Genomic DNA, 16412 nt, shown 5'->3' with positions numbered 1-16412 from the left:
CACACACACACAAATAGTGTATTTTGACCATACACTCCCTTGTATAGCCATATACCCCTTATATGCAATCATATATGATTGCAACACTTCGATATAAGTGTTTACTAGTCCCTAAGGTGGCCCCAATTCATTGATTAGTTGTTACAAGCACTAATTATATACATACATATATATATATATATATATATATATATATATATATATATATATATTCGTTTGTGCTCAAGTCCGAAATTGACACTCAACTTCCTAAACCGATCTCACAGTCGCATTAGTCACTACAGGTGAGTTCATACCCCTTAATCAACCTTTTAAATGTTTTTAAATGCTTTTAGGGGGGGGGGGGAATACAAGTTGAATCATTATAGTTATAATATCAATCACATGTGATTTATAACTATCAAACAAATGGATTTACTATACTTTTAACTGTTTTATCAAACAAACTACTTCAAGCTATTTATCAAACTCTTTTATATGTTACATTCTTTATCAATCTCGTTCTTAAATGCCAAACTGCTTTTAAATCGTTTTATAAAGTGACATCAAGTCATCATTATTTGTTATTAAACTCTTTAAAAGGTTTTACAAAACTTCTATTTAAACTTATATATATATATATATATATATATATATATATATATATATTGTATATATAGTTATATAAGTAAGGTTTGAAGGACTTAGGACTGATAACTCACTTTACATTCCTGTTCCTTGTTTGGTTGTGGACTTAGAGTACCCGGTTGTTTGTCCGAGTGTCGTTTGATCCTTAATTATATATTATGTACATATGTGTAAGACATAACAACTTTTATCTCAGTCCAATACATTTAGTTATTCATCAATTCAACTAGTAAACTATAATAGGTAAAGTTTAGAAAGATACTACTCATTACTTCTAGTACAATGGAACATACAAAGAGTCAGTTCATACATGAGTCAGAACATACTATAATGAGAAACAAACATAACTTACTATTATGAGTAACATACAAGAACACATACATATACAAGTACAAAGAAGATAACATATACATATACATTTACAAGAAAACAGAAGGAACATACATCAACATAACATTTAGAATATGAGATTTAGTTCTACATGAAGCGGATTCCACCGTTGTCATGTTGGTAACCAGAGTCTCCTGGAGGGAGAGCGGGCATTGTGTGTATAGATCTATACGGGACAGACTATCCCGCACCCCGACTGTTAGCTACAGTCCTTGGCGGACCAAGCCAAGGGGTGACAAATGCCACATTTGTTCGACGTCTTTCATCGTCGTGTCCTACAGCCGTCAATCAGTATGGTTACAAATATCACCTTACCTTATAATTCATTAGCTTTGAGGTAAGTAGTACTATGGTAGTTTTCTCATATGAAACTACAGTCCTAAAATATTTTCCCTAATACATTTACCTTGAAACATCTTCTCATGTAAACGATATTATACAAACTATATTTTGGTAACGTTATTTAGACTTGGGAAAAATACATACTCTTACAAACAAACAAACCGAACATTGGGTCTTGGTAGAAGACTACAGTTTAGTAGAAAATATGGGATTTTCTAGGAAGATACGAACATTTTACAAACATTTATAACGGATATTTTACTACAAGTAAACACTTACAACTTTACTACAACACATTTACAAACTTATACATTCAAACACTCACAAACATTTTTCATACCAATAATGACACTAAAATGCTTATGAACTCACCAACTTTAAAGCTGATAAACTCTTTCAAAATAACTTGTATTCCCGGGTCATCAGTAGACATGTACCGATGCCAGGATTTGAGAAGATGGAGCGAGTTCAAGACTCACCTCTTATTTTGATTTACATTTTTGTGAATTATAAACGTCACAAAACACACTTGTATAAATTATATTATTAATGCAATGGATGATGTTGTTGCTTGTTTACTATTATTCTGTGTTGTGATACTGGACATGACGTCCTCCACCCTCGAACGTTTCCGTCGTTCCGGTTTTGGGGTGTGACAGATTGGTATCAGAGCATTGTTTATAATGAAATGAGTATATCAACCCATAAAAGATATACTAACTATAAACATAATGGGATTAAAATACTCTGACCAACAGTTTATATTTTTAAATAATAAAATATTTAACTAAGTATACAAACCTGCATTCATACTAAAATCAGTGTCACTAGGACAGAACAAAAGTATTACGATTATTGAATATCACAAATAGGCTCGGGGATGTATGGTCAGTTCTGGGAGTGGCATAGCCTAATCAACTATGCTGGTCCAAGAAGTGATTAGCATATACCCAAGAAAGGTTGTGATGTGGCAACAAGTCTAAAAAAAACTTACCAACACTACTACAATGATAACATTAGAATAGAACATAAACCTAAAATACTATAGGAGTATTTGTGTTACTAAAATTCTTATCTGAGAACTAAGAAGGTCTTCATTAGTAGGTCAATAATTGTTAAGTGAATACGCTAAGGTTATATGTAACTAGGATGTCATAGACTTAGAATCTGTGACCTTTGCTTTACTCCCTGTTCCTTGTGGATTTGGAGTTAGGGTCACTTATTAGAAGGCCTATACTGTTTTGATTTCATATAACTGGTATGCACTATACAAGTATTAATGTAGTTGATAAAGATCATCTTATAATTATCTAATTAGTACGTCTATTAATTATTCATTTATCCTTATTCTTGCGTAGATAACATGGTTGGATTCCATCCCCACAACGACCCACATTTCCCAAACGAAGGAAATGTTGGATGGCTTGAAGATGATCATCCAATACCTTTGGATGGTCACCATGTTGAGGGATTTTCTGATGGTTTTGACTCCGAGCCTGAAGTCAACAACCTACCTCCTGTGGCTCCCGTTCCAAACCCTAACTCTCGTCCGACTTTTCAAGGCCCGACGCTTGCATGGGTAGAATGCTTGGAGACATGGAGTGAAGAGTAGAATCAGCCCATGCCATTTAATGGAGACCGAAGCTTCTATAACCTGAGGGAAGGAGGCTCAACAGACAGGGTTCTACCAATCCTGGTCCACAGAGTTGCCTGAAACGAAATCCATGGCATGACAGCTCTCCATCACATCACGGAGGTCGATACCAATGCAAGAATGCATACCATCCGCACCATTCATCTTGAAGATACTCGTGAGAGGTCTAGGAGAGACCATGAGGCCCTGCTACAAGCATTAGCTGAAACTCGAGCCGAAGTCATAGAGCTCCAAGTACGCCAGAGGGTGTACGAAAGACACCTGCTTGATATGGAGCGTCAACTAGCTGAACTAAGGGTTCACCCGAGGGATACCCGTCACCAGTAGGAGGTTGCTCTACCTTTCTTTCTTTGGTATAAGGGATTGTCTTCCTATCTATGCCCCACGTAGTACTTTTCTATATAACTATCCTTGTACTATAAGTACTTTGTAGTTAGGCCTTTATGCTGTCAAAACTTTTATACTTCAGATATGATGTAAGACCTACTCCAAGGTCAATTTTCCCAAACTTATTACATTTTAATTATCAATAATATTGACAGTCAGCTAATCCCTGTGAAAATCCTTGTCCAAACTCTTTCCTTCTACTATCAATAGAATTTGATATGAAGCTCATTTTCGTCAAATTATTGAGTTGTGGTAATTTAGCTTAAGTACCACTTCCAATTCTTGTCGAAGGTTGGATCATGTTATCCACCAACCAATGATAGTCTAGTTCGAAATATCAATCATCTAGTGACCATTCTATGGACTTACTTCAACTCTTTTCCAGTACTGCATCATAGGGATGTAGGTCGAACCACCAAGAATAGTTTAACAAAACGAAAAAGTCACATTTACGTAAAAGAGTAAAATACATCTAGTACCGACCATAATCACTCACGAACTCCTTTTCTTTCGTTTAAACAGAATCATGTCGTCATCCAGAAATAGTCAGCCGAACAACAAAACCCCAATCCTTCATATAGACGCCGCTGCATTCCAAGCCGCGGTAACAGCTGCCGTGGTAGTTGTCCTTGCACACCTTAGCTCTGGCAACGCAAACAAGGTTGGCAAATGGATTGACAGTTCAGATTGTTGTATCGATCCGGGAAACCAACAAATGATAACAGTCACGGACACTCAATGTCACAAATCTGAGTATAAGAAACGAAAGCGTCGAGCCCAAAAGGAGCGTAAGCAATCTCAAAGACTTGCCATGCAACAGCAACAAGTGACGACCCCTGCTACTGCAGCACCAATCAAACCATATGAGGGAACACTCCCGAAGTGTGACAAGTGTAATTTTCATCATCATGGAGTTTGCCGTGATTTGCAATGCAACAATTGTAACCGAATGGGACACACTTTTCGTGTCTGTAGAGCGCCGACACGAACCATCTCCCAAGCCACTAGCATCGGGATCAGCCTGACTTGCTATGGTTTTTGTGAAACCGGACACTATAAAAGGAATTGCCTGAAGAAGGGGGACAACGAAAGCACTTGTGTCCACATAACTCCGACCCGACACATCACTTCCACCACCGATGTTGGTGCAAGCCAGATATGTCACCTATGCAGTTAGATAGGACATCTTAAGAAGGATTGTCCGATAACAAAGAACTCTGGCACAGACGGGAAGATACTAAGGATCACTGCCGCAGGAGAGACTACTCCGGACCCATGTTGAAATACTAGTGTGTTTCGTTATAGTAGACTTATAAACTGTTAAAAACTAGTGCAACTCGAGTCACATCTTTCTACGAGATCCCATCAGTTAAGGGACCCTTGTGCTGCGTGTACCTGTTTTTTTGTAGTATACCTTGTTCACAGCAGTAGTCTTGTAGATAAACTAAAGTACTGAAACTCTATTAAAAGTTGCACCATTGTGTTTTGTTTGTAACACCTTTATGACCTAGTCTAACGCCTTTTATTTCCGAGTGGTCCGATATTATCATATAACTTGAGTCAATTCGATCCTCACCATACCAATTTAGTGTGTAAATTACTTTTTCTCCGTAATCGCCTTTCTAGCAAAGCCGTTATTCCAGAACTCTGAGGTACTCGTGCATAGAGTATCTTATGTTTCGTGTTCTTCCCGAAGGAACCTTAGCAAACCTCCCCGGTATACCGCTCGTACAATACGTCAAGTTCAATCCGAAGACCCATACGGTTAATCTATCGTTGAGGAATGTATACGCAAGGGTGGTATATGATCAAGGTTCTACATGCTTAGAATTGATGATTCTGCTTTAACTTCTTTTCCATGCTTGGATGTGAGCTTAGAGAAGAATCATTTATTCGACTGCCTTTTCAATCTTAATTATATACGACTCGTATACGCGAAGTTGTGATTGATGAACCAAATATGACTTCTAATATGAACTTCAGGACGGAGACTGCTCAAGACTACGAGTGATCGTGCTGCCATGTGAATAAACTTAGGAGCCAAACAAATGCCCTTCCTGCCGATCGGGAAAAGAGATACAAATAGAACAGAAATACCTATCCTTTTCCTTACTTCATGAGTAATCGTACTTTCTTTTGGATTTTCCCGACATCTTTCCAGAAGAACTCCCAGGATCACCTCCATAATGTTAAAGTCAAGTTCAGAATCGACTTAGTTGCAGGGACTATCCCAGTAGCCAAATCGCCCTATCGTCTAGCACCTGCTGAGATGCAAGAACTCTCCGGTCAACTTAACGAACTGCTCACCAAGGGCTTTATTAGACTGAGCTTCTCACCCTGGGGGGGGGGGGGAGCTCCAGTCTTGTTCGTTAGAAAGAAAGACGGATTGTTTCGTATGTGCATCGACTATAGAGAACTCAACAAGCTTACCGTTAGGAATCATTACCCTCTGCCTCGCATGGATGATTTATTCAACCAACTTCAAGAGGTGAATTACTTTTCGAAGATAGATCTGAGATCCGAGTATCACCAGTTACGAGTGCTAGAGGAGGATGTTCCGAAGACAGCCTTCCGAACTCGTTGTGGACACTATGGGTTGGTAGTGATACCGTTTGGATTGACCAATGCACCTGCAATATTCATGGACTTAATGAATAGGGTAAGCCGTCCTTACTTGGATCAGTTTGTTATTATCTTCATAGATGACATACTTATCTACTTTCGTAGTAAGGAAGAGCATAGTAAGCATCTACGTCAGATCTTGGAAACGTTACGATCAGAGAAGCTTTGCGTGACATTCTCTAAATGCGAGTTTAGATTCGAAGAATTGAATTCCTGGGTCACGTTGTTAGTGAAGAGGGAATTCATGTGGACCCTTCCAAAATCAAAGCCATTGAGAACTGGTCAGCACCGAAGATGCCTACAAAAATTCACCAATTTCTAGGTCTCGCTGGCTACTATCGTAGGCTCATTCAGAACTTCTCTCGAATTACGAAACCCCTTACGACTTTGACCCAGAAGGGTGTGGCCTTTGACTGAGAAGAAAAGCAAGAGAAAGCGTTCCAAATGCTGAAACGAGCTTTATGCACCGCTCCGATACTATCCTTCCCATAAGGGATAGAAGAGTATGTGGTCTATTGCGATGCATCCAAGCAAGGGTTCGGTTGTATTCTGATGCAACGAGGTAAGGTCATTGCCTATGCCTCCCGTCAACTTAAGACACTCGAAGCCAACTATACAACACACGATCTGGAGTTAGGGGCAATGGTATTTGCTCTGAAGGTCCAGAGATCATTCGAGAAACGACAGAGAAGATCGTTCAGATTTGTGAACGATTGAAAGCCTATAGAGACCGACAGAAAAACTACGCAGACAAGTGAAGGAAACCTTTGGAATTCCAGGTGGGAGACTGCGTTCTTTTGAAAGTCTCACCCTAGAAGGGCTTGCTATGCTTTGGTAAGCGTGGAAAGCTAAATCCAAGATACATAGGGCCTTTCGAGATTCTCGCTAGAATCGGCCCTGTCGCTTGCAAACTCAATTTACCCTGTGAACTTAGCAACGTACATTCTACTTTCCACGTCTCGAACTTGAAAAATTGCCTATCCAATGAGACTCTTGTTATCCCACTCGACGAGATCGAGATCAACGAGAGCCTTAACCTCATGAAAGAACCTGTAGAGATCATGGACCGAGAGGTCAAGCAAACGAAGCAAAGCCGCATCCCAATAGTGAAGGTTCGCTGAAACGCCAAGCGAGGACCGGAATTCACTTGGGAGCAGTGTGAAGTGCTGGGAAGCAGCACCGAATGTGATTTGTTATCTTCAGACTAAGGTGACTTTTCTCCACTGTACTCGTGGGTCGAAGGCACCAATTCCGGTTAAAAGATATCGAAGGGGGGGGGGGGTGAAATAGACCCAACTATGCTTTAACTGTTATGTATGTATGATATGAGGTATTTTGGGAAAGCTCTATAAACTTTGTGTCTACGATTTTCAATTTATGTTTCAGGTATTTCTAGCTCAAAAGGGAATGGTCTGACTTGATTGCACAACAATCGCCCATGTTTTCCGCATTATGCGATTTTGAGATTTTGTACTATGATGTTATTTCACTATGATACACTTTTAGTTGTTTTAACATGTTTGTTGGATGTTTTGAAATGAAATAAAAATAAAATTTTTGTCTGAAATTTTGGGATATTACAATAAACCAATAAATCAACATTTATCTCCAAAAGTCATTCTAGTCAATATCGAGCTTTGAGGGCAACCCAGAAGGATTTTGCTTTTAATTCAACTATATACCAAATTAAGGGCATGAACTCCTTACTTGCATACACGACTCATAAAATGGTTGCTTAATTGGTATTTGTTATTGGACGTGTGTTGATGGGAAACTGGGTTAACATTTGAAATGTTATTTTCTGTCTTAAAACCCATGTACTCACGAGACAATTTTGTCTCACTAGAGCTGATAACGGTCGACCTGAGTTGGGTTCGGGTTGAACCCATTTATTAAATGAGTTGAAGACCTCAACTTAATTTAACATGTTTACTTAAATGAGTTGAAATTTAGAACCCAACCCAACTTATTAGATACATGAGTTGGTGTGAGGTTTATTCGTTTATCTATTTTGATATAATTCGTGGTTGAGCCGCATGAGGTGTGATTGAGAAGTGATGTCCACAATGTAGTGTTGTTAACACCATGCTTAAATATATGAATTACAGTTGTACTTTTTAATACATAAATAGTAATATAACATTATAACTAAAGTGATATATATATACAATTAAAATACATATTACTTATGAATGGTAACATGTTTAGAGTTATGTCTGATATTGCTTTTGTCTTTGGCTTTCACGATGGCTTCCCGATTCATCTTTATTTGGCTTATCAAATTTTAATATTTCATCATAGACCATTGTATTTTTAATTAACACTCATGAGTTACATAACATTACTATTCTTGAAACAATATCATATATATTAATTATATATAACGATCATGTACATAACAAAATAGCATCCATTAGTATATACAAAACAAATATTTTTAATTTATGAACTTTCCAACGAATCGAGTAATCTGTTTTATGGTTAAAAGCATTTTTGTTACAACGATAAACAAATAAAAGTTTAATGACATAAATTAAGTAATAGCACAAAATTGATTGTTATCATTTATACCTAAGTGTACGAAAATAGGTTATTTTGAAAAAATGCAAAATACTAGGATAATGTACAACATATTTTACTGAGTGTAGAAACCATATTACAGACAATTCCATTATCCCTTTTCCCAAGAATTCAAAAAGTTTAACTTCAAGTTTCCCGCTCACGCTTTCAAAATTCAAAATTCAAAATTCAAAACCCTAAACACTCCCATGGATTCCTTTACAATTGAATCCACCACCACCTGCACCCAACACCATTAAACCCCTTTCCCCACCTCTACATCTCATATTTCCGGCATCTTCCTCCTCTCTGCAGACACCATCTCTGTGTCTCTCTCTACGCACGAACAACCATGGTGACAGAAAAACGCCAACCACTGCAATCGAGCACCACAGACAACATCCCACCGCCTACCAAACCTGCCGCCACCAAAGCCGGGAGAACCATTGAAGAAACTTATCAGAAGAAGACTCAACTCGAGCACATCCTTCTCCGGCCCGATACTTACATTGGATCTATCGAAAAACATGAACAGACGCTTTGGGTATGGGAGGATGATCAGATGGTTAAAAGATCTATCTCGTACGTCCCTGGTCTCTACAAGATCTTCGACGAAATTCTCGTGAATGCTGCGGATAACAAACAGAGAGATCCTAAGATGGACTCTGTTAAGGTCACGATCGATGTCGAGAAGAATTTGATTAGCGTGTATAATAACGGTGATGGAATTCCGGTTGAGATTCATCAAGAGGAAGGTGTTTATGTGCCTGAAATGATTTTTGGTCATCTATTGACGAGTAGTAATTACGACGATTCCATCAAGAAGACTACTGGTGGGAGAAATGGTTATGGTGCGAAGCTTGCTAACATCTTCTCCACCGAGTTTACACTCGAGACTGCAGATGGAAAGCGTAACAGACGTTATAAACAGGTATCATTTCAACCATACATGATGATCTATATCCAGTACAGATCTGATTACGTGCTTTCATGAAATTGTTACGATCTAGGCTTTTAATGAAATTGTTACGATCGGTTAGGTACAGATCTGTCATACATCATCATTTCCTTGTTGTTTTCTGAACTAGGGCCACTAATGCATAAAACTAACGATTTAGGCTTTTACTGAAATTTTCATGATCGGTTAGACATAGATCTACTATACATCAACACTTTGTTGTTTCCCAAGCTAGGGTTTCCAATACATAAAACATCAGACACAAAATTCAAACAGATACCAAAATTGAATTGAATTTTTCTAATGATAAGAGTTCCTGTTTAGGGTTATTAAAGCTTTTATATCGTTGTTTCATTAGAGTAATTTTATATGCTAAATCTGTTCCATTTGTATGTGGTTTAGGTGTTCTCAAACAACATGGGGAAGAAATCCGAGCCAACCATAACAAAGTGCAAGAGTGGTGAAAACTGGACAATGGTTTCATTTAAGCCTGATTTAACAAAATTTGGCATGGAATGCCTTGAAGCAGATGTTGTTGCTTTGATGAAGAAGCGTGTAGTTGATTTAGCAGGCTGCCTTGGAAAGAGTGTGAAAGTTGAACTTGATGGAAAGCGTGTTCCTCCTAAAACATTTGAAGACTATGTCAAACTTTATCTACAATCATCTCAAGAACCCCTAAGGTACTTTTTTTAAATCTATCACAATTAATTGTTATTTCTTTTCTATTTAGTTGGTAGTTTATGGATACTAATAGTCCTATTCTTTTATAGGATTTACGAGAAAGTTAATGAAAGATGGGAGATTTGTGTTAGTATGGCTGATGGGCATTTTGAACAGGTGCTTTTTCTTGTCTTTTGTATTAAGCATTCAACTTCAGCTTATGTATTTAACACTAAACTCTTGATTTTTTGTATTAAACAGGTGAGTTTTGTGAACAATATAGCTACAATCAAGGGAGGAACACATGTTGATTACATAACCAATCAGATAGCCAATCATCTTGTGGCTGTTGTCAAGAAACAGAACAAACATGCAACCCTCAAGGCTCACAATGTAAAGAATTACTTATGGGTATTTGTCAATGCTCTTATTGACAATCCTGCATTTGATTCACAAACAAAAGAAACATTAACAATCAAACAAAGCAGTTTTGGCTCCACATGTGAACTCACACCAGAGTTTTTAAAGAAAGGTATGCAAATTAAACACACCCAGTTTTCATTTCAGGATTTTATGGATTCAATAAAGCAAGTTCTTATTTTGTGATTTGTTTTTGCAGTGGCGAAATCTGATATTGTGAAAAAAGTTCTCTCATGGGTTCAGTTTAAACAACATAATGATCTTAAGAAAACTGATGGAAACAAGAGGGGAAAACTCAACATTCCTAAACTTGAAGAGGCTAATTTTGCTGCTACAAATAATTCAGACAATTGTACTTTGATATTGACTGAAGGAGATTCAGCCAAAGCTTTAGCAGTAAGTTTTGTTGCTTATTATAACATCCTACCTTCATATGCTTAATATTCACTTTTTTTTTATGTTATTTCAGATGTCTGGATTGTCTGTTGTGGGACAAGATTACTATGGTGTGTTTCCATTAAAAGGTAAATTGCTGAATGTGAGGGAAGCAAGTCCCAAACAGTTGCAAGAAAATGCTGAAATTCAGAACATTAAGAAGATTCTTGGACTCCAACATGGTAAAGAGTATGACAATGTCAAATCTTTGAGATATGGTCACTTGATGATAATGGCTGATCAGGTAATTTTCCTTTATCTTTACATAACACATGTTAAAAATTCAAGAAATGCCATTTTATTGAAAAGATTCAATTTTTTTTGTAGGATCATGATGGATCACATATCAAAGGACTGTTGATCAACTTCTTGCACACATTCTGGCCATCTTTACTAAAAGTCTCTGAGTTTGTACTAGAGTTCATCACTCCAATTGTTAAGGCTACTCAAAAGAATAGTAACAATGTTATATCCTTTTACAATATGCCTGAGTATGAGGCATGGAAGGAAAGTCTAGGGTGCAGAGTGAAAAATTTCAAAATAAAATACTATAAGGTTCGTTTCCGTTGTTTTCTTTTTCAATACTATAATCCTTAAGTTAGAAAAAAACAAACTGTTGGCTAATAAATTTGTTACATTTAGGGGTTGGGAACAAGTAATGGCAAAGAAGGAGCAGAGTATTTTGCTGATCTTGATAAGCATAAGAAAGATTTTGTTTGGGATAATGATGAAGATGGTGATGCCATAGAGTTGGCCTTCAGTAAGAAAAAGATTGAAGCCAGAAAGACATGGCTTAGAGCACTTCAGGTATGAAATTTTATTACTTTATTTATAATGCAGGTGTACATTCATTTACTAATCATAATTTATGTTCTTTTTTACACAGGCTGGGACGTATTTTGATTCAAATGAGAAACATATTCCATACAGAGATTTCATCAACAAGGAGCTTATCTTATTTTCAATGGCTGATCTTCAAAGATCAATCCCATCAATGGTGGATGGATTAAAACCGGGTCAAAGAAAGATTCTTTTTTGTGCTTTCAAAAAACCCATTTTCCAAGAAGTAAAAGTGGCTCAATTTAGTGGTTATGTCTCTGAACACTCAGCTTATCACCATGGTGAAGCAAGTCTTGTGGGGACCATCATTGGCATGGCTCAAAACTTTGTTGGCAGCAATAACATCAACCTTCTTTACCCAAGTGGCCAATTTGGTACACGTCAGATGGTAAGTTAAATAAAATATAAAATATAAAAATATAAAATATTGTTCTTTTTTCTTTATCTACATATTTAAAAATCTTTGTGTACAGGGTGGAAAAGATCATGCAAGTGGAAGGTATATTTACACTAAGCTTACGCCCATAACACGTCATCTTTTCAACAAGGCAGATGAGCTTCTTCTCAACTACTTGAGTGAAGATGGACAATCCATTGAGCCTACATGGTATCTTCCAATTATACCCATGGTTTTGGTGAATGGAAGTGAAGGAATAGGGACAGGGTGGAGTACATTTGTGCCAAATTATAACCCTAGGGATATTATTGCTAATTTGAAACGTTTATTAAATGGGGAAGAAATGGTGCCAATGGATCCATGGTATAAATGGTTCAGAGGAACAATTCAGAAAACAGCATCGAAAGACACAGGATACACTACCACTGGAATTGTTGATGAAGATGAGGACGAAAATACCCTTCGAATCACTGAGTTGCCAGTTAGAAGGTGGACACAGGAATACAAGGAGTTTTTGGAGGTTGCTTCAACTGCTGGAAAAGACAAAGAACCTTTCATAGAGGTAGATTATACTTCATACATAATTACAATATCCTTCCAACTTAATATTTGATGTTTGTTTTTTGTTGTAAATTTTCAGGAATACAATGCTCATAATGACGACACAACAGTGAATTTTCAAATAATAATGACTGCTGATCAAATGAACAAAGCAAGACAAGAAGGGCTGTTGAAGAAATTTAAACTCACTACAACTTTAAGCACAAGTAACATGCACTTGTTTGATGCAAATGGCGTGATAAAGAAGTATGACACCCCTGAACAAAGTAAGAAAGAATATCACAAAATACAAAAATCTATCAATCTGTTTTCTGTTTTTGTTTATTGACTGTTTTACCCTTTGTGCTTACAGTTCTTGAAGATTTCTTTCCCCTTCGTCTTGACTATTATGAAAGAAGGAAGGCAAGTTCAATATCACCATGAAACATTTTTTTTTTTTTTTTCAAATTAAATCTTTGTATTACAAGTTTTTTTGACACGTGTGTTAATTACAGACAGCGTTGCTTCGTGAGCTTGGGAAGATATCATTGACACTGGAAAACAAAGTGAGGTTTATCAAAGAGGTTGTGGAAGGGACACTTGTCGTGAGCAACAGAAAGAAAGCTGACCTGTATGCTGAGCTGGCGAAGAAAAAGTACACGCCGCTACCAAAAGAAGCTGTTATCGAAGCGTCAATTGCAGGGGCTGTTGACCATGTTGAAGGAAGCGAAGAGACCGAAGAGGAGGAAACTTCCGACGTGCCGATCGATGTGGAAGCGGCGGCGGCTGCCGCCAGTAAGACGATTCCGGGAACGGAATATGATTACTTGCTGTCAATGGCGATTGCGAGTTTGACATATGAGAAAATGAAACAGTTGTGGAAGGAGAGAGATGAGAAGAAGGCTGAGTTTGATGAACTTACGAACACTCCTTCTAGATCTTTATGGTTGAAAGATCTTGATGATCTTGATAAACAGCTCGATGTAAGTTTTGTGAAAAAAATCGTTTATTTTTGGGTGTTGTTAAAAATTGAAAATTTTTTTTTGTGTGTGTTTAGGAACAAGACAAGAGAGATGCGAAAGATGAAGCGGAAAGAAAGAAACAGCAAGAAAAAGCAAGAGCTAAAGGTCCCGGTGGCCGGAATGCTAGGAAGCCGGTGAGAAGGGCACCGGCGCCGAAGAAACCCGCCGTCGCCAAGGCGGAACCGATGGAAACATCAGGTGGTTCTCCAGCTGAGACTGGTAATGGTAATGCTCCTGCTCCGGCTCCGGCGAAGGGGAGGGGAAAAGCGGCGGCGCAAAAGAAAGCTCCGGCGAAGAGCAAGGGGAAATCGGTTGTGATCGATGAAGAAGAAGAAGAGGAAATACCTTCGTTGGCTCAACGTATGGCGAAGAGTAGTTTGAATAGTGTGCAAGGTGTTGATAATGATGACATTGTTGAACTTGAAGATCGATTGGCTAGACATAACATCGAATCATCTCCTGATACAGCAGAAGGTATTGTTAATTTGATAATTTCTATTTTTATTTTCGTTGTGTTTTGTTTTGTGATGATTAATTTTTAATTTTGAAAAATGGTAGTGGTGCCGAAAAAGAAACAACCGGCGAAAAGAGCTGCAGCGGGAAAGAAAAAGGCGACGACCATTATTTCCGATGATGAAGACGAAGATGAGGACGAAATTGAACTGAGCGATGATTCTGATTTTGAAGTTGTGAAACCACCGTCGGAGGAGAAGAAGAGGGGGAGGAAGCCGGCGGCTGCGGCGGCGGCAAAACCACCAGCGGGAGCGACGAAGAAAAGAGGACCTGCGAAGAAAAATCAACCGGCAGCTGGTGGGCAGAAGTTGATTACGGAAGTGTTGAAGCCTGTTGTGGTGGCGGAGGCGTCGCCGGAGAAGAAGGTGAGGAAGATGAGGCCGTCGCCGTTTAACAAGAAAAGTGGGTCGGTGTTGGGGCGGATGAATAAGGATGATGAGGACGATGATGAGGAGGAGGAGATGGTGGTTGCGGAGAGTAGTGGGGTGGTGGAGGTGGCGGCGAAAGCGAGGCCAGTGAGGGAGAACAGAAAGAAGATGACGTATGTGTTGAGTGATTCCGAGGAAGAGGATGAAGATGACGATGATGCAACTGAGGATTCTGAGTTCGATGATGACGAATGAGTGAGTAGTTATGGAGGGGATCATCATCTTTTAGATTCATGTAGGAAATGGTTGGAAAATTTATGCTTGTTTTCCTGTGACAGTTTGTGTAGTTAATCATTGTGTTTGACAATTGACATGCATGCAAGTATCATTTTAATTAAAGGGAGTTAAAAGGTTGTTTTACCTTTCAAACTTTTTTTTTTTTTGAGTTTTTTAAATTAAGTAAAATATCATTTTTAGTATAAAAGTTAAAAAAAAGAATGAGAAAATTACGCGAATGGTCCCTGTGGTTTGGGGTAATCTGCGCGCTTGGTCCCTAATTCTTTTTCTTAACTCGGACGGTCCCTAAAATGTAATTTTGTTGCGCGTTTGGTCCCTGGCAGACTTCAAAAGACTATTTTGCCCTTAATGATATATTTTTATTTTGTTAATTCTTTTTTATTACTTCACCTAATATTAAATAAATAAATTATTAATAATTGTTTGAATGGATCCACCCAACTTAATCTTCTTTCCTCCCCCCCAATGAAGGAAGATTATCCTGTTTCCCGACACCGGTTCCGGTCACTATCTCCGACCACATATCAGGTATCAAAGAAATCACCATAAGATCAACACAAATTACCTAATACTCAACCATAAATATGAAATACATCTGAAATCAAAGCAACAACTCAAATTCCAAACAAAAATCCAATATACAACTCACATCCAAAACTAAAATCCCTAGGAAAAACTCGCTGATACAATCTAGATGAAACCCACAAATTGAGTTTTTCCATATGAACCTAGAAATCAAAATCGAAATTAAAATCAAAAGCCCACAATGACCACATAAATCAAAATGTTTGAAATCTAATCCATGATGAATCCAAGAAATCAACCCTGGTCTTGAAGACAAAGATCGATGTTTGTGAAGATGAAGAGCATCGGTGATGGGTGTACATTCTAATACCTAAAATTTGAGTTTTCAAGTTGAATAACCAACCTGATGAAAAAAGGAATCACAAATCATTAACCAAATGCTTCATATCCTAATATACCCAAATAACCAAGAGAGTTAGGAGACATATATGTAATCCTGTGATTTTAGGGCTCCGTTTGTCCATAGGTCGACGGTGGTCCAAGCAGCACTAGTAGGTCGCTGACACAGCCTCCGCTGTAGGGATTGAGCAGCAGTGTGGAGCCCTAAGCTTCGTCATCACCCCTTCTTCTCGATCGAGGGTGAAGAAAGTGATGGTGTTGATGGAGGAGAGGTTGTTAGGTTGAAATTGATGTCCGACGTGAAATGGTAAGAAGGTGACTGAGAGCTTTCCGACAAAGGTAAAGGAAGATGGGAGCTTTCCATGCTAGAACAATAATTGGGAGCCGCTGAAGATGGAGGATAGTGAAGAGGACGGAGGAGTGGAGGAGCAGTTGACCATACTAGAACAATAATTGG

General features: G+C 38.1%; 1 protein-coding gene across 1 annotated transcript; it reads left to right on the top strand.

Moving 5' to 3' along the window:
• Positions 1 to 8804: 8804 nt before the first annotated feature.
• TOPII (topoisomerase II) lies at positions 8805 to 15163 on the top strand. The gene is made up of 15 exons (XM_079038397.1): positions 8805 to 9512; positions 9942 to 10219; positions 10310 to 10376; positions 10461 to 10731; positions 10819 to 11015; positions 11089 to 11298; positions 11382 to 11609; positions 11697 to 11861; positions 11941 to 12282; positions 12368 to 12853; positions 12932 to 13118; positions 13205 to 13254; positions 13347 to 13814; positions 13889 to 14327; positions 14412 to 15163. Exons 1-15 carry the CDS (start codon positions 8934 to 8936, stop codon positions 14987 to 14989), a joined length of 4545 nt encoding a protein of 1514 aa, XP_078894523.1. The 5' UTR covers positions 8805 to 8933; the 3' UTR covers positions 14990 to 15163.
• Positions 15164 to 16412: the final 1249 nt, after the last annotated feature.

The sequence above is a fragment of the Lactuca serriola genome, chromosome 1 (assembly GCF_051521515.1).
Source record: "Lactuca serriola cultivar US96UC23 chromosome 1, Lser_US96UC23_V15, whole genome shotgun sequence".
Lineage (NCBI taxonomy): Eukaryota > Viridiplantae > Streptophyta > Magnoliopsida > Asterales > Asteraceae > Lactuca > Lactuca serriola.
Note: the sequence above shows the minus strand (reverse complement) of the source record. Positions and strands in the feature narration are given on the sequence as shown.